The 18597-nt window shown below is 44.4% G+C and overlaps 2 protein-coding genes and 1 non-coding gene across 5 annotated transcripts; 2 read left to right on the forward strand and 1 right to left on the reverse strand.

Annotated features, from left to right (window-relative positions):
- Nucleotides 1-430: 430 nt before the first annotated feature.
- Nucleotides 431-1417, forward strand: LOC103650811 (NAC domain-containing protein 2). Its single transcript, XM_008676382.4, has 2 exons — nucleotides 431-597; nucleotides 693-1417. Exons 1-2 carry the CDS (start codon nucleotides 541-543, stop codon nucleotides 1131-1133), a joined length of 498 nt encoding a protein of 165 aa, XP_008674604.1. The 5' UTR covers nucleotides 431-540; the 3' UTR covers nucleotides 1134-1417.
- Nucleotides 1418-12183: 10766 nt separating this feature from the next.
- LOC100383687 (NAD(P)-binding Rossmann-fold superfamily protein) lies at nucleotides 12184-14572 on the forward strand. Of its 3 annotated transcripts, none has more exons than XM_020549922.2 (4): nucleotides 12184-12620; nucleotides 12953-13147; nucleotides 13262-13661; nucleotides 13979-14572. In XM_020549922.2, the coding sequence occupies exons 1-3, from the start codon at nucleotides 12240-12242 to the stop codon at nucleotides 13658-13660; spliced, it is 975 nt and encodes a 324-aa protein (XP_020405511.1). In that variant the 5' UTR covers nucleotides 12184-12239; the 3' UTR covers nucleotide 13661; nucleotides 13979-14572.
- Nucleotides 14573-16521: 1949 nt separating this feature from the next.
- TRNAK-CUU (transfer RNA lysine (anticodon CUU)) lies at nucleotides 16522-16594 on the reverse strand. The gene has a single exon. It is a non-coding gene; the product is annotated as a tRNA-Lys (tRNA).
- Between the last annotated feature and the right edge of the window lie 2003 nt (nucleotides 16595-18597).

Here is an 18597-nt window from a genome sequence, read left to right on the forward strand (position 1 = left end):
GACTAGAAAGAGCTATATTTTGGTATAGAGGGAGTATTAATCATCGATTATATCATTTAGTTCAGTATAAAATTTTTTAGAAGTACCCTTGTTTTTAATTCATTCTCGGATCCACAGGAGGTAAAAAACAATTCTATATATCTCTACAACTATTATGACCGAAATGTAGACTGCCCCCGCCATCCACTTCGCATGCCGAAAACCCCAACCGCCGCCCCACCGCCCCGAACGCCGCGAACCCCGCGCGCGATTCACCGCGAACTCCGCCTGCACGCCCGCGTGCCGAAACCCCCAGCCGCCATCCCTCCGACCGCGAACCCCGCGCGCGATTCGCCGCGATCCCCGCCTGCACGCCCGCGTGCCGAAAACCCCAGCCGCCATGCCTCCGGCCGCGAACGCCAGCGCGCCCCGACAGCCGCCATCCCCGGCGCCGACAAGCCCGTCGCGCCGCGCGCCGCCGCCGCCCGCACGCTCGGGATCAAGAAGGCGCTCGTCTTCTATGCCGGCAAGGCGCCGCGCGGGGTCAAGACGGACTGGATCATGCACGAGTACAGGCTCGCTGACGCCGGCCGCCGCGCCAAGAAGGGGTCGCTCAGGGTAAGTTTCTACACACACACAAAAAAAAAGAGAGGGCTGAACAAGGAATTTTTTTAGCTTATAATTCTATCTTGGATCGATCTGTGTGTGTGCAGTTGGATGACTGGGTGCTGTGCCGGCTGTACAACAAGAAGAACGAGTGGGAGAAGATGCGGCTGGGGAAGGGGGCAGTCGTCGGCGCAGCCAAAGAGGAGGAGGCCATGGACATGAGCACCTCCCACTCGCAGACCCACTCGTGGGTCGAGACGCGCACGCCGGAGTCGGAGATCGTGGACAACGACCCGCCGTTCCCTGATCTGCCGGCGCCGGCACCCGCGATGATGGTGCCCAAGAAGGAGCGGGTGGACGACGGCGGCAGCGCCAGGACCAGCGACCTGTTCGTGGATCTCAGCTACGACGACATCCAGGGCATGTACAGCGGCCTCGACATGCTGCCGCCGGCCGGCGAGGACTTGTACTCCTCGCTCTTCGCGTCACCCAGGGTCAGGGGGAACCAGCCCACCGGAGCCACGGGGTTGGGCTTGGGCCCCTTCTGAGTGAGCTCAGGCCTCAGGCGAGGATGGAGGCATGGAGATGAGGAGAGAAGACGGACGGCGTTGCGAACTCTGTAAATACAGGCAGCATAGGAGGGGAGTCGAACCTGACTGAACCTGGTCAGGGTTACAAGTCGAGTGTGTCGGTGTTTCGTACATGGGAATGGGAGCCGGCCCGGTCTTGGCTTGGCGCTGGCTCATTCTTTAGTTTCACTTCCTGCGCAGACGGTAGATGTGTATGCGTAGCTGTTCACTATCACTTCCTCTTCAACAGAACCGATTCACTCCGAATGGAAAAGGTTGGTTCTGCCGCGTGCAACGTGGTGGTAGACTGGCAGTCTTTCTTTCAATGCAGCAGGCATAGAGACACGTGGTAACCGTGGATATTGGATAGAACTTCCTACGGAGAATGGAGTTCTGCATCAAACGGCAAAAGGAAAAAGATCTCGACCGATCTTCATTTCCACCAAGCAGAAGCACACAAATATACAGAGTGCCATGCGACTATGCGAGCAGCGCGTCGTCCTAACTAACATACAATAGCGCAACCTGTGTACTAGAGAGCGAATTTTACATCTTCAAGCTAGCCATTGCGCCATTTATTTGCACATGGAGGGAAGAACACGGTCCATTTCTTATTGATGTCGTATAGTTGAGTTCAAATGAACAGAATCTCTCACGCTGATCAGACCTGTTGTCGGGGAAGCAAGAACATTGTTGATTCAACAATACAAACCATAAGAGCATATCATCAGATCTTGAAGGCAGCAAACAGATCTCCCTAGACGTAGTCGTTGTCGACGAGGCTGACCAGGTAGTAGCTCTTCTGAACCTGAAAGTAAGCGGACAAGAAATCGGTTTGGTAATACAGTTCTGAAAGATGAACAATATGTGTAGATTCTTTTTCACTGGCATATTTTGCGAACATTATACGGAATGAAATATTATGATCAGGGAACAGGCAAGCCCACCCCCGTGTCCAGATTTCAAACGCTTCGTCCTTCCAAACCATAAAACTTGCTGGATCAACAACGGTAGGCTGGCTAATCTCCTTGCCAGGCAAGCCCACCCCACGTGACAGCATTCACGGCGTTCGGTGCAATATTGGAGAACGATTCTCCATCCTTGTTCACCGCAATGAAAGTGAGAGAAGGGAATGCTTTGATCTTCTCAATTAGCTGGTCGTACAACTTCTCTTTTGCGCAGAAGAATTCAAGGTAGGCCTTCTGATAAACGTAGCCTCCTGGGCCACCCCAACCTGCAGAACAGGGCATAAATAAACAGGTCAGAAAGGCTCACATGATAGTTCGAGCAAGTATTTGACATGAACGGCCGAGACATTTCCAGATGATCTGGAAAGCCAAGAATTGCTATATGTAGCAGAGGAGTTTTTTTGGATCTCAGGTATCCCGATCTTGCGGCTTCGTAAACTTGGTATCCCGAAGATGGCAATTGGATTCCGGTTATTATAACAACCTATCCTTTTGTAGTTTTGGTATTGTTCTTGATTTGAGTAGGCATCAACCACTAACGACCTCAGTTCTGTCACTTGTGGACGGAGCTTGCCCTTCTCTCTCGTTGAAGATCTTCAGTCTCCGTTCTTCAAAATGCCAGAAGGTGCAGTGTTATGAGGAGGCCTTTTGGAATCAACCACACCCACCCACTAAATGGATCACACCATTTGAATCAAGTCGTATCAACTAATGTTGTTTTAGAGTTTAGTGTCTTTAATGGGAAGTGTATGAATTGTAGTGTAACACTAAACTGTCCTTTGTGACATGTGTTCTTCAGTTTAGTCTCTTGTTGTTTGTAATATGTGCTAAATAGCCTTTTATTTTATGAACTGGCCAATGGCCTTTGTGGTTCAATTATTTTATGCACTTTTTGGAGTAATATGTTCCACACCATTTAGTGGAATGATGGTCTGGACTGCAGTGCAGTTTCTTTGCCATTAAAACTGAGATCGTGTTCTTGCCATTCTCGCACCTCACCTCCGCCTCCAATCACGGCCGCCAGGAATGCGCAGAAAGCTGCCCGCCAAGCGCCCAACTCGCCTCCAATCACGGCCGCAAGCCATGCCCCGCCTCGATTCCTTACTCTCCAATCCTGCCCTCCAATCCCAACCGCCATCAGCGCCCTCCGCCAACTCCTACCAAAATCGAGCCCTAGCCGTCATCAGCGCCCTAGCCGCTACATGCCATGCTCTGCTTCGCTGCCAGTGCTCCAAATCTCGGCCGCCATCAGCGCCTCCCCAATTGGAGGAGCTCAGCAGCGGGCACGACCCCACCGCCTGGCCCCCATCCACCCCGAATTGGCAATAACACGATCTCAGCAGTACGTATCTCCCCCACACCTCGCCCTCCATCCACATCCCCAAATGGCGTGCCTTCCTGGAATTATAAGTCCGAAGGGAGGCCACACACGAGACCACCAAGCGGACACGCGCGAGTACATCCGACGCCCACCATCAGCCAGGTGATGGTCGATTACGAGTTCATCCTGCGCAATTCTTTCTCTGTATTCAGTATGTTGTTCTTTTTGCTATACATGTGACTTTCGAAAGTCCTTGCAGGAGCCTACTTCTCAGTCGACAACTGGGTCGTCCTGCACTCCCGGCGCTCCTTCGAGCCACCGCGGTATGTTCTATAAAATTTGTGTGCCGCCATGGTATGGGTTTTATACTTTTGTGGAACTAATTCTGCATGGGAAGGATTTGCTGCTCCGATTAACGCCTGAAACTGATAATAATTTCACACGCTAGAGAGAGCGGTGTTTAGAAATTCCATAGAACAATGCTGGTAAACTGTTGGAAGCAGCAGGAAGTAACGCTGGGAGTGGGCCTACTGCGCAATGTTGGGTGTTTAGTGTGTTTCTGCAATATTTTGTGTTCAGTCATACATTGGACAGTCACACATAGGTTACAGGTTTATTTCTGAAATAAATTTATTTCTGAGACAGTTTACAGGTTTACCGATCCTCTCCATACAACTGGTCGGTTATGTTTCATTCAATTTTCAGTTAAGTCATAGTACTAAACCGTACAGGTCCTGTTGAATTTTCAGTTAAATCAACATGTTAATTTGGTACCATAATTTTAAAATATGTTCATCTTCTCTTGGTGCGTTAAAATATGTTAGTTTTGTACAATTCAAGTCTGTCAAACCAATTTTGCTAGACTATTTAGTAGTATGGATATCTTTATATAACGACTGCTCTTTGCTCATACTCCACCTAATTTCAGTGCCTGATTCTACTCATAGTACTAAACCACGCTGCTTGTTTCATATTGACGTTATAAACCTGTTGTAGAATTACGGTTAGAAACAATTTAGTGTTTGTGAGTGGTACAGGTCAAAATGCCTTTGATAACATACCATTTTGAAATACACGGGCATCCATGACAATAGGACAAAATAGCCCTGCACGGTATTTTGAATTTGCAGCTGTTAAAATTCATACTGTACACAATATGGTCAAATTGTCATTTTGCCCATAGACCCATCCTTACCCAGTTGTTGACCACATTGGCCAAAGTGACAGCCAAGAATTGAGTCTTTGAGAACAATTCCCTTACGGATGGGAATTTACTGCCTTGGACTTTAGATCCAATTCTCCCATCTAGAATTAATTGCAACTCAGACTTGCTTATAGTACGGCTGTCAATAGGATCACTTTCTACGTTCACCATCCATACAGAGAGCCACAAATAACCAAGTGACGCGAAGAAGGTGAATGTTCCCGAGGGGCCTATGTGTGACATGATGATCGGTGTTGCTAGGAAGCTTATGACATTTCCAAGATGGAATCCACCCATGGAAATGGCAACAACAGTGGCACGCTCATGTGTTGGGAACCACCTGTTTCATGTTCGATTTTAGATAAATCACGAAAATTGAAATCTTGTTCAATTACATTGGCATCAAATAGGGGGGGTGCAGTTATTTCATTTTATATACTTTGTAGCAACTAGAATTGACATCAGTATAGAAGAATGTATGCAGAGTCCAGAAAGTATGGTAAAGAGATGGTGAAGGCTTGTATGTGCACTTCAAAGAATGGGCCTAGAGCCCTAGACTTTTTTTTTCGAAAACGCGCAGGAGAGCTGCGCCCCTTTATATATTAAGAAGATAGGAAAAAGGTCTAAAATAGACCAAACAACAGCAGGCCTCCTCATGGGGGCCAGAAAATAGCATACAAAAAAGAACTCATCTAACAACACACCACTCAGGGAGCAGCTGCAGAAACAGCCAGAGAACATAGGGCCTTCGCCCCAGCTGCCTCCCAACGACTTCTCTCCTCGTCTGCCCAAGCAAGGATATAGGTGAGGCAAGGAGACAATCCATCAAAGACACATTTGTTTCGATGTTAATTTAGATTCCAACCAGCCATTCTCAAGTTCTTTTCTGCTTAGTCCATTCAAGCTTCAGAGGTTAATGTTTCTTAAGCAAGGCTGTCCAAAAACAACTCAATTATGAGTAGATTCAATGAGCGAAAATTGTTACTCACTTTGGTAGGAAAGTGCTCATTGTCGGAAACGCAACACCTTCTGCAAGGCCAAAGAGCAGTACAACAAGCAACATGAGGGTGGAGCGGGAGGCAGCCCAAGGAGTGAGAATTGTGGCCAAGGACCAGAGTGCAGCAACACCTGCCATCACCTTCTTCCCGCCATATTTGTCTGCCAAAGCTCCTCCAACCATGGATGACAAAACATATCCCCATAAAAATGATGACTGCAGAAATTGGCGAGAATACTTAGCCTCTGTTGATCAGCTTAATAGCAAAATAGCTGTGCTTGTTCAGAACTATAGTCATGCATTGGGCATTTGGGCTTATTGATTTGAGTCTTCAGCAAATTTTAAAATATGTTCATTTTCTCTTGGTGCGTTTAAATATGTTAGTTTTGTACAATTCAAGTCTGTCAAACCAATTTTGCTAGACTATTTAGTAGTACGGATATCTTTATATAACGACTGCTCTTTGCTCATGCTCCAGCTAATTTCAGTGCCTGATTCTACTCATAGTACTAAACTGTACAGAGTAGAGCTTACAACTGGTCGTACCTTCCTGTTCATACAATTAGTTAGTTCCTGTTGATAACTGAATTGTAGCTATGTTACTTCCTTACTTCATTCAATTCTTAATTCACTACCTTTTCATTGTGATAGGTGAAGACAATTACCTACCCTCTGCAATCCAACTATATATAGAGATCGACGTCAAAAGGAACCTAAGGCTTTGTATTCAACAGGACCTTTACAAACGACTAACTTAAATCAGCGAGGTAACAACCAAATTATCTCACCATTCCATTTTTTATCCATTGATCCTACCTCTAATCATGTTCTGTCTTACTTTACCATTACGTCTTGTTTACTATGGAGTAGAGAATAAGGCAAGGATCTTCGAGCAGAATGCCCCTGATAGTGAGTGCAAGGTCGATCCTAAAGTGCTCTCCAAGCTATATGATCTGTGGGTGATGCCACATATCAAGGATGTCGAAGTTGAGTACCTCCTGCGCTGCCTTGACTAATCACCGATTAGTTGTAGCTGTAAATTTTATGTATGCATGGTTTCAGTTGCGCTCGAACCAATTGTCTTGACCTTGAATGGACATTTTGATGTTTATTTCATCTGATGCGTCATGTTTCATGATGTAGACTTTTATTTCTCGTGATTGATTTATAGTGAACCTGTAAGATGTAAAATGACCTTTATGACAGAACTAGCTGCAAGAACAGAGTATTCTGAGGAACCTTTGTTGAAGTAAATGTAATCGAGTTTCCTAGCAATCTTGTTCCTACTGGTATCATATTTCTTTGAGCTAATCTTGTTCATCAGCTTTATATGGCTTTTGCTATGAACAAAAGTTATGTACTTGTCTGGATTTTGTATATCATAGTGATATTTGTCGATCTATATCTATTTTTTACTCCCGTTGCAACGCACGGGCACAGACCTAGTACTACTAATTAAGCACATAACGTGGGCGCCCGACGCTACCATGCCCCCCGCCTACCCCTCCGCTCCCCTTCCCCACGCTATTCTTGCCCGCGCTCCCCCTTCCCCGCCTCCGTGACCCTCACGCCCCGCGTCCCCCGGCCCCGCGCTCGCTCCAAGTCCCGTCCCCCAAATTGAAACGAAGCGGCGGTCACGGTCATCTCGATGTCAACACTGTTCCCCGTGACGAGCACCTCCAAGAAGGACGAGCTCCTCCTCACCATGGCCGAGTTCGACCTCGAGGCTGCTCCCTGTGCCGGCCACCTCCCAGGAGGACGAGCTCCTCCTCACCATGGCCGAGTCCGACCTCAAGGATAAGGTCGTCGAATCTAGCATCAGGTTCCTTAAAACCAGAATCCCCTCCTTTCATGCTCGCACCGGGCGCGCTCTAGGAGGCATCCGTGGCTTGATGCGTGCCGGCGCGGAGCTCTTCATGATGCTCAGATGGACCACTTGAAAATGCCAAAGCTTCCCGTCTCGGTCCCACATGCATTGGCTTGCTCTACCATCAACATCTTCGTCCTTGCCAATCCCGTCGCCTCACGTCTTCCTCCAAGCCTCAGTAGTGTCCACTGTCCAGACATGGGTGCGGCGCTCCTCTATACGTCCGACCCAGGGTTAGTACATTCCTCCTCTAATACTTGCTTTTCCCTCCTCCTTATCTCCTATTCATATCAGGGAGCCTGGATCTGAAATTTCTCCAACTCTATCTTCCTCGTTGCTGAAAATCTTTGCTTCTGCCTACCACCAGCCACCATGGCCATGGCGGTGTTTGGTGCAGTACCGTTGTTGGGCGTGCCCTAGACCTCGTCAATGGCGGATTTGGGCCTTAGGCCTGAGTTATGCCTCGATGCATGGTGCCTTTAGAGAGGGGGATTGGGTCTGGATATCTACAGTTCGTAGCACATATCCCCGACTCGTCGACCACGAGTAGGTGGCAGCGGTCGCACATGCGTCACGTGGGTGAGCCAAGGATTACAAAACCGACGGTTTTCGGCGGTAAACCGCTCGGTAAACCGAAACCGCCAGGGGGCGGTAACGGTTTTCCAGCGGTTTTTTTTTGAATTCAGTCCAAATTTAAAAAATTTGAAAAAATTTATAAAAAAATATATGATAAAAAACTACATGCTTTTCTGAGTAATTTGGTATAAAAGATATTTAAATTCAAATCAGTTTAGCCAACAAAAAAATAGAAACATATATGGACCCGTTATGGACCCGTTAACCCGTTAACAAAAAAAATCTAAAAACTCATCTCCTCCGCGTCCTCCCCAGCTCCCTCACTTTCCCCATTCACTTACGCTCTCAGCCACACACCGACGCCGCCGCACACGCAAAAATCGCCGCCGCTGCGGCTTTTACCGGCGGCTAAGCGCGGTTAACCGCCGGCCAGGAGCGGTTTACCAGCGGTTTACCGCCCGCTTCGCCGCTACCCCCCATCGTCGCCGCAGATCCCCTGCCAAAATTTTCATTTTTTCTGCTAAAAACGGTAAAAACCAGTTTATTTCACGATTAACCGCCGGTTTCTACCGGTTTTTCGCCGGTTTTTCGCCGATAAACCAATTCAAATTCAAACTGATTTGGTTTGGTCAAACCGGTCGGTTTTTACCGGTTTCTACCGGTTTACCGGCGGTAAACCGTTACCGGTGGGGGGCGGTTTTTACCTCCCCACCGGTTTTGTAAACCGTGGGGTGAGCGAGCACACGACGGTGTATGGGCGCGCAGCGGCGCAGGCGAAACCGACAAACTTGGAAGATGCAGCCTTTGTTTCATTGTTGATTCTGTTAGCATTCTGTTTGTTTATGCTATATACACTGAACAAGTTTTTCCTGCAACTCCCTTGGTAAACACTGCGATTTTCAAATCATTTTCTGTTCGTCGAAAAAGAAAAAATTGAGGATTATCGGGAGAAAGTTAGAAAAATCCATGTTCATCTCAGTGATGGTTCACGGGATTCTCTACCTGCAGACCTAGGTAGGCCATTTTCAATTGGTCAGCATGTTAGTGTTTGTCATCCAAATTCTAGGGACTTTGTGATGGAAAAGTGGTGATGATGGGTCTGGATTGTTATAAGGTTCATTTAGATGATCCTGACATTGGTGTTGATATTGTAAAGGTATGGGCGAGCGAGCATGATGTAGTGCGCCGGCCGGCGATGCGCAATGAGCCCGTGACTACGAGTGCTAGAGGGTTTTGAAATAAATAATGGTTGGTTCTGATATCTGCATAATATGAAACTATCTGAATTATATAAGTGGAAGATAAAATATTTGAAGAAAAAGGATAATGTCATGGATAATTATCTTGCATTTCTAACACAAACTTGCATGCTCGTCTTCAGCCTATCTCAGATGGTCATACTAGACTACTGTTGTCTGCAAAAGTTCAAGTATCACATATTGGGAATTAATAATCTGGAATATTTGCTCAACAACATTTGATATGCATTACTCTGATTTCGGACTATATAGCGAATCATAAATACTCGTAAAATCTTTGGTTCACAACTATTATGATGCCCTATCTCTAATCAATAATCACTTTGTTTTAGAAATACATACTTTATAATGATCAGGATGCAGTCATCTAACGGTTAAATAATCACCATAGCTTTATTATATTATTCTTAGATGAGGTCATTTACGAGTTTGGTGGACACCAACTACATATTAGATGCTATCCATGGTTCTGAGTTATTGGAAGTGCAGGTTAGGCTGTAAATTTTATGACCTTGTTTTTCTTGACTACTTAGGTAATATGCTTTGACATGTATTCTATCTATACTTTTTGGTTTGGATGCAAATAATATATTCTGGTCTTGGTATTTAATTGCCGACTAAAATTCAAATTTTATCTGAACTTGGCTATTTCACACTAATTTGCATTGCAACAATAAAACATTTTGTTCTTATCCATTTACATTGATTGTGCCCCTTCAAATTTGTTGAATACTTTAACATTCAATACCTATCAGTATCAGTCACAAGTACTTAGTTATTTTAGAGTTAGATTTGGTCGATTATCAGTCACAAATAGCCTGCTGATGTAACAATCGGGCCACTAAATGAGAAGATATGCATATGCAAAATAAATTTGGTCGATTAGTGTTGTAGTTCTGCTTTATTTCACATAGGATATAGGATGAGATCCATGCTTTGTTTTGCAATAAATTCAGAGTTAAATTACATTAATTGCTGAATGTTGTTGGTGAATAGCTGAAATAACATAGAAAAGCGGTTATGAATGGTGTTGGTGAATCTATTGCCTAGGTTTGAGTGTAAATCTTAAATTATTTTCCTTTTTCATCTTCTGTTTGATGATCTTTTATGTTGAAATGAAATTTAAATGGAAAGCAACAATTCAGACTATAGTCATGATTTTGGTTGCAGCTGTAGCATACTAAAGCTAAAGCTTATATTATTATTTAGCCTTTTACTGCATCATCTTGCCTCACTCACTGCATAGGTGTCTGATTTAGTAACAATTAGCCCATGCTTCCAACACTCCAACTAACTGAAAAACGGTAAAGTTTACTTTTGCCTTGAAATATAAAAGAAAATGTAGGTGATGGTAAGGACATGTGGATAGTAAATGTAGGTGACTCTCGAGTTGTTGTGTGTGAAAGAGGCTCTGCTAAGCAGCTCACTATTTACCATGATCCCCATGAAACTAATGAAAGACAGGATTGAAAAGGGTGGTGGATTTGTAACGACATTTCCTGTTACAATTTTTTCTTGTGTTGCTCATTTCGTCATTGTTGTTGTAAATAATAAGATGCAATTACCTTACTATGTTATATGGTTTGTTTGTAGATGATGGTCCTCGTGTGAGTGGTCATCTTGCTGTTGCTAGGGCATTTGGTGACCAAAGCCTCAAGGCCCACTTGAGCTCTGAACCTGATATTAGTCATGTACCAATAAACTCAAGTAGAGTTGGTCATACTTGCCAGTGATGGATTGTGGAAGGATTGGGCCAACTGTTTCCTTCATTAATCTTGTTTGTTCTCATGCTTTTGAAAAAAAGGTTTGTACTTTGGTTTCTATTAATCCTGTGCTTCCCTGGACCTAGATTGAAATGCATTAACATCAGTTTCTTTTGAACAATTCCTGTATTATCAGCAACATGTTTCCTCCCTGCAATAAGCAGACAGGAAAAGGTTGGACACTACCAAATCACCATGGTCTCCCAAAAAACACGCCTCATGAAAATTTAAGATGAGGTCTTGGGTTTTTCATTTGTGTGTTGGGACACTTTGTTATTAAACATATATTCGTAAACCGGTTTTTAAAATCTACTCTATGTTTCCTTTCTGATGAATATAGGTATTGAAGAACTAGGAAGCTATCAGTCTCATGAAGTCAATCAAGGATCCCCAGGCAGCAGCGAAGTGATTGACCACTGAAGCATTGGCAATGAAGAAGGATGATATCTATTATGTTGTCATCTATTTCCACTGCTGAGTTACCCTCTCCAAGACACCGTGTTTGTTCAACAAATTGTATTGGAGTGGAAATCGCATGCTTGTTACATGTTTTGTTCAGTAATATTAGTAAAAATTGCAAAATGAATTTTCTATCTTTCTTCAGACTGACATGGTCACTTAATGTTAGCTTGCTATCTTTGTTGTACTGGATTAGCCGAAGAAGCCATTTCTAATCCCTTTTTCTCATTTGGATGTGCCTTGAATCATCTCTGAGATGTATGTGACGAGCTTTGTACACTCAAGTTTAAGTAATTTTTTTATTGGCAAATGTTGGAGCCAGTGATATATTGAAACCGTAGCAGCGCACGGGCATCTAACTAGTTTATACGTAAGAAAGGAAAATCAAAAAATACATGACCCGGAAACTGAAGAGTTGAAAAAGATTTTTTCTCCTTTTGTTTTGTCATACAGTTAACAGTCTAATTAGGCCATGCCTGAGCAGGCCCATCTTGTGAAGTGTCATTCCGCTCATTTCACCATCCATAGGAGCCGTCACTAGGCCCATAGTGGGTTTAAAGTTGGCATGAAGGCCTGTCAAAAGGAGGTCCAAATACTTTCATCCCCACTATTGGGCTGGATGGTCATTTCCGTTTCCGACGACGGAAGCAAGAACAATTGCCGGGTGAGAGATGGGGAAGAAAGGGAAGGAGGCGGCGCGCGAGCGGCGCGAGCAGCGCCGCCGCGAGGTCGCCCTCCTCCGGTCCCTCCCCTACGAGCCCCACCAGCGGTGGTGGGACCGCCTGGCGCCGCGGGCCGTGGCAGTGGTCACTGGCGCCAACCGCGGGATAGGCTTCGAGGCCGCCCGCCAGCTCGCGCTCCATGGGCTCCACGTCGTGCTCGCCTGCCGCGACGCTGCCAAGGGCCAGGACGCGGCGGAGAGGATCCTGGCTGAGGCTCCCGATGACACGGTCGTCAGCGTGGAGTCCCGGAAGCTCGACGTGGCGGACGCCGCGTCGGTGGAGGCCTTCGCGGCATGGGCAGTGGAAACCTACGGCGGCATCCATGTACTTGTGAGCGCATTCTCCCTTTTGTAATTGTGTGGTTTTGTATCCAGTGATTAGTTGATTTGGTTTCACTATATACTACGGAAGATTACCCCCCCCCCCCCCCCCCCCCCCCCCCCACCCCACCCCACCCCACCCACACACACCAAACGAACTACGAACCTAGCAAGCAGTTGTTTCTGGAATTCGTAATCTATATATATGATCGATTCGATTGGTAGAAAACGAGAAGGGACAGGTGCAGTGACACTGACACCACCATTAATCCATAAATGACTGTTACTTGCAGAGATCTTGCCTGAAGGCCATATGTTAGATTTGTTTTAACCTGGGTACAGGTTAACAATGCAGGTGTAAACTTCAACAAAGGAGCAGATAATTCTGTTGAGTTTGCTGAGCAAGTTATCGAGACAAATTACTATGGCACGAAGCGGATGATTGATGCTATGATACCGCTAATGAAACGCTCTGCGTATGGTGCTCGGATAGTGAATGTAAGCTCAAGGCTTGGTAGAGCTAATGGCAGACGGAATGTAAGTTTGTTTGACAGGTTCCTATCTTCCCAGTGTGATCTGTTGTGGCCTTCTTAGTATGTGCAGTGCTGTTGGGTTGACATTTACTTTCCCCATTGTTTTTTTTTCTGTCAGAGAATTGGTGATGTGAGCCTAAGAGATCGACTGTTGAAAGACGATTGTTTATCAGAGCAGCTGATTGATGAGATGATCACGAAATTTCTCGAACAAGCGAAGCAAGGTACTTGGTCCCTGAATGAGTGGCCACAGATGTACACGGACTATTCGATCTCAAAGCTCGCTGTTAATGCTTATACACGACTCATGGCAAGGAGGCTCTCGGATCGGCCTGAAGGCCAAAAGATATACATTAACTGTTTCTGCCCTGGCTGGGTAAAAACCGCCATGACTGGTTGGGAAGGGAATGTTTCTGCTGAAGAAGGTGCTGACACAGGTATATGGCTCGCCTTATTGCCTCAGGAAACGGACACAAACGGCAAGTTCTTCGCCGAGAGATGTGAGATAAGCTTCTAAGGTGACTGACTACCTTATCCATACTCTTGCCTTACCTTCAAGTAGGAAATATCAGGACTCAAGATCGTAAACCCATCTTCACAAACTGTTCTGATTGCTACTCACCACCATCCATCGAGATTCACAAGCCATAAAGTTTTTTTTCTCAAACACACAAGCCATAATAGTATGCGTATTGCTATGGATAGAAGAAGGTACCAAGTGTACTGTGGGGAGTGCTCATTGTTCTGTTACTCAATTCTGAAAATGGTTTATTTACTCGCAACTGACTGCTATTTAGGTTACCGATACTTTCCGGTGCCTGTGTGATCTATTTAGGCTATCCATGATTTTGGTGCTTGGTAGCGATCATATGACAAGCCGATGGTCAAGATCATTAAAGGGGGCACCGCTATGTCACATTGATGGAAAGCCCATGACCTCGAATTCTGTTGATTAAGGTGATCTACGAAATGTTTGTTGGCCATGAATGAAGTATCATAAAAGCGGAATGCTTATCAGGACCGCCAGAAAAATGGGCAACTTGGAAGCACGGCCAGCTGGCTGTTTCCTACGTGTGCTACAAGGCTGCAGCAATGACCTGTATTGCTGTAGTCAGTATATTACATGTTTGGTTGGTTTTAGCACAACAAGGTGAATGTGCAAGCGCAGCATTGATGTACCATCAGGTCATGCAAATCTCAGACTGGAGTGGTTTTCATGTACAGAAAGCAAACACGTGCTTATTTATTATTTGCGATTTGGAGATGGAGACAGATTAAGCATGTCGATGTAACTTCCCTCCCTCTGACTATTTTATTCCCTGTTCTGTGAATGGAAGTGGGGCAAAGGCTTGAGACAATGCCGTGTGCGCTGGGACTGGGAGCATACAAGTCTGGCTGTTGTGTTGGCCGAATTTTTTGTTTTTGAGTCCTTTTTGTGTTAAAAATTTCCAATTAGACCCCCAGAAAACTTAAATGCAATTTTGGACCCATTTCTCGGCGTCATGGGCTATGGCGCCGAGTTTACACATCTCGGCGCCATAGATCTTGGCGCCGAGCTACCTGCCGCACTGTCGTCCACGAGTTGACGCGGCGTCGACGTGGCACCGAGCTCGGCGCCAAGATCTATGGCGCCGAGCTCGAATATATAACCACAAAGCTTGTCTAGCTCAGTTGGCAGAGTGTAAGGCTCTTAACCTTAAGGTCGTGGGTTCAAGCCCTACCGTGAACATATTTTTTTGTCTTTGTCACTGATTTGTTTTTTTATTGTCCAGATTTTTTTTGTTTATGCCGCTGATTTGTCCGTGCGTTCAATATTTTTTATCTAGTCACGATGGTCACGTGCTTTGTTAGAAACTCAGGAATATCAGAACAGTGAAATACGACGTTGCTAACTTGCATTACTACGCATGACTTCAGACATCCACTAATATGGAGTGTGCTTCCTCGTCAAAACAGAGTGCACATCTTGTCTTTTAATTAATTAACCAATTTAAGTTTGGCATAAAAATATATTAAAAGGATTAAGGGGTGTTTGAATGCATTAGAGCTAATAGTTAGTGACTAAAATTAGTTGATCACATCCAAACACCCTAGCAATTATTAACTATTTTTAGTAAATTAGTTAACAGTTAGCTAGCTAATTTCACTAGTAGTTTTTTAACTAACTAACTATTAGTTGTAGTACATTCAAACACTCTTAAGACGGTGAATTAGTTTACTCTAAATATCTTTTGAACAGATAAATCTTATCGAATAGCCTATTTTTTTTTGTCTTATGTCTAGGATGGTAATGGGTACCTGATACTTGATGATTAAAAACCCTATTAGGCTATTGCCTATTAGGTTACGGGTATGGCGAAAATTTTCAAACTCATTGTATTTTATTGGATTATTTCTTGTACCCAAATTAAAATTTCGAAATTCGGAATCTAATGGTTCGTGAAGTTTTCTAAAAAAATAATAAATGACTTTTTAAATGAGAATTTACAGGGAGAGAGAGAGACTCAAAGTCAGAGGCGGAGCTTAGTGGGACCATATATGGTCCTTCTGTCAATTATGTTGTGTACTATAAGTAAATATTGTAGTAAATATGGCACTGTTTATGATTGTTTGCAGCACAGTTACAAATTTCTTGGTCAACCACTCAAGCTCCGTCTATGCATGGAGCTTGAACATGGTTAGACATGGCAATGGGTACTCGAAATCCGATGGGCTTTTACTCCATTAGAGTACGGGTTTGGGTCAATTTTCGTACCCATGGGTTTGTTAATGGGCATAAATGTATACCCGACGGGTTAATGGGTATAGGTTTGTTCATATAGTACCCAAACCCATGAACCCGTGGGTTTTTTAAATCCGACCAAATCTAGTGCATATTGTTATTTTATTTTATAAACGAACAACAAACTTGTTATCTACCTATTTACTTCCTATTTTTATCAAATAGTGAATGTATAAGTAGTTGGTGATAGTGTTGCTTGCTCGCTATTATAGTTATTACTAGCGTTATATATGTAGTGGATGTATAACTTAGTGCAAGGTAACTTGATTATACAACTTATTATTTGTATTTAATTCTCTCTACTAATATTTTTTACACCAAATCATGAACTCGTTGTTCATTACATAAATTTTGGACCATGATCTCATTAATCATTACGATACTTATTGATTATAAAAAGAATAAGCATATTGGAGATAAAAACCCGTGGGTACCCGCAAACCCGATGGGTACGGTTTTAGGCAAAATTTTAAACCCGTCGTGGGCAAAATAAATCAGTGACAAAGACAAAAAATATTGAACGCACGGACAAATCAGCGGCATAAACAAAAAAATCTGAACAATAAAAAACAAATCAGTGACAAAGACAAAAAATATGTTCACAGTGGGGCTCGAACCCACGACCTTAAGGTTAAGAGCCTTGCGCTCTGCCAACTGAGCTAGACAAGCTTTGTGATTATTTATTCGAGCTCGGCGCCATAGATCTTGGCGCCGAGCTCGGTGCCACGTCGACGCCGCGTCAGCTCGTGGACGACAGCGCGGCAGGTAGCTCGGCGCCAAGATCTATGGCGCCGAGATGTGTAAACTCGGCGCCATAGCTCATGGCGCCGAGAAATGGGTCCAAAATTGCATTTAAGTTTTCTGGGGGTCTAATTGGAAATTTTTGACACAAAAAGGACTCAAAAACAAAAAATTCGGTTGTGTTGGGCCGTGTGGGAAAGTCAAGAACTGCCAGCGTGGAATCTCAGCAGCTGTGTCCGGAACAGCTCAGAATGGCAGGCAGGGCCCAGGTGTCACCATGGGTCTCTGGTCTAGACACTGTAGAGTGTATGGCAGAGAGCGTCTGTCGTCTGTGCGAGATGCCTCGATCTGGACCGGAGCAGTGCTTAGACCAAGGGCGTCCCTCCCTCCTGTCTCCTCTTGCTCTTCTCTCGTCTCGTTTGCGTTGAATGCCATTCGGGGCATGGTTGGTGTATCAGAGATGACAGATGGTCGGTTGCTGAACAAGAATTTATTGCTGCTTCATACTAATAATAATACTAGTTAAGTCGTGCATCTCTACGGTTTCTATATATTATATACGGTTTATTTATACATCAATGATCAATATGAGTTGCAGTGGTTAGAGAAAGAATTCTCTCTTCCTAGGGACCAGGTTTCAAATCCTAGCAGGTGCACCTTTGCTATACGCGTATGGAGTAGGGTGACACTGAAAGAAATTCTCACAATTCTCACTTTAAAGATGTAGTGAAATAATAGAGGTTGTATCCTTGTTTGTTCTATGTTGTGGATTAAGTTATATTGCTATGATGTACTCAGCAGATCGTGCATATAGCCGTGTAAAGTATTGTTTTGTATCCTAAAGATATAGGAGGTGATATGAGAGAGCTGTTAGATGAATTTGCATGAGATTCATATATTCTCGGACCCGTACACTGACAGCGAATGGATGTGTTCGACGCAATGATGGATGAGGTTGTTGAGAACTACGTTACCACGGATCACCAGATCCGCTCCCTTTCCTCCCGTCAGCAGTAGAGACGCGAGAAGATGTAGAAAACTCATCTCCCTTCCCATAAGCACGACAGAGGAAACACACGAGACACATAAGCACGACAGAGGAAACACACGAGACACTGGATATAGGGTTGAGTCTCTGGCCTCTTTCTGATCTCTGTATTATGAGGGGGGTCTACAGGTTCCTTATATAGAGATGTGAGACCCCCAGGGGCAAAGCAGGTATTTGCCCACATAACCCTAACTAGGGTTACTTAACACTCTCCCTTGGGCGAATACCGCGACCAACACATGCCTCGTTAAAACTCCGAAAAACCCAATTGGAAAAATGTGGAGAAAGAGTGCATGGTGATACAAATTGCATTTGCACTTTGTTGCCTCGTTAAAAACCTCACGTGAGAAACTTCAAGAAAACTCACCAAGGGAAAAAGAGTACAACAATTGTCATCGGGACAGATTTCGATCCTCTGGGATCTAGATTCTATCGAATCTTCTACAAGGGCTAACTTTAGAAATGTGCTCCCCCTGATCCTTGCAAAACCGTATCAATAAGGCAAAACATCTTCTTCTAGAAGTATATGCACATAAAGATTAAGCAAACGGATTGCATATCCTTGCAAGGACTATTTCAGGAACTTTACCTCTACTCACTTCTAGGATATACGAGGTAAGTGCACGTATTAATATAAATAAGCCACTTTAACGGATGGTGTTCGATCGACTGGATCTATATATTTGATAGAAAGTTCCATAAATGTTCACATATTGATCATCAAGCTCACACCTTCAGAGCATAGAATATGACATTTATTGTCTCACGATTGTGATCAATATAAGCATCCGCTCCCCCTGACGATGACATCTGTCAAAGTCGTTATCCCTCATAACTCAAGCATATTCTTCAAGATATATGTCTCATTGTTCATCTGGAATAA

Source organism: Zea mays, chromosome 3 (genome assembly GCF_902167145.1).
Source record: "Zea mays cultivar B73 chromosome 3, Zm-B73-REFERENCE-NAM-5.0, whole genome shotgun sequence".
NCBI classification, from domain to species: Eukaryota; Viridiplantae; Streptophyta; class Magnoliopsida; order Poales; family Poaceae; genus Zea; species Zea mays.

What these genes read in the sequence shown, in the direction of transcription:
- LOC103650811 (XM_008676382.4), top strand. Translation starts at nt 541, where the DNA reads ATGCACGAGTACAGGCTCGCTGACGCCGGCCGCCGCGCCAAGAAGGGG. An exon ending in CCAAGAAGGGGTCGCTCAGG is followed by an intron (nt 598 to 692) that starts GTAAGTTTCTAC and finishes GTGTGTGTGCAG; the next exon opens with TTGGATGACTGGGTGCTGTG.
- LOC100383687 (XM_020549922.2), top strand. Translation starts at nt 12,240, where the DNA reads ATGGGGAAGAAAGGGAAGGAGGCGGCGCGCGAGCGGCGCGAGCAGCGC. An exon ending in ACGGCGGCATCCATGTACTT is followed by an intron (nt 12,621 to 12,952) that starts GTGAGCGCATTC and finishes ACCTGGGTACAG; the next exon opens with GTTAACAATGCAGGTGTAAA. An exon ending in GAGCTAATGGCAGACGGAAT is followed by an intron (nt 13,148 to 13,261) that starts GTAAGTTTGTTT and finishes TTTTTCTGTCAG; the next exon opens with AGAATTGGTGATGTGAGCCT.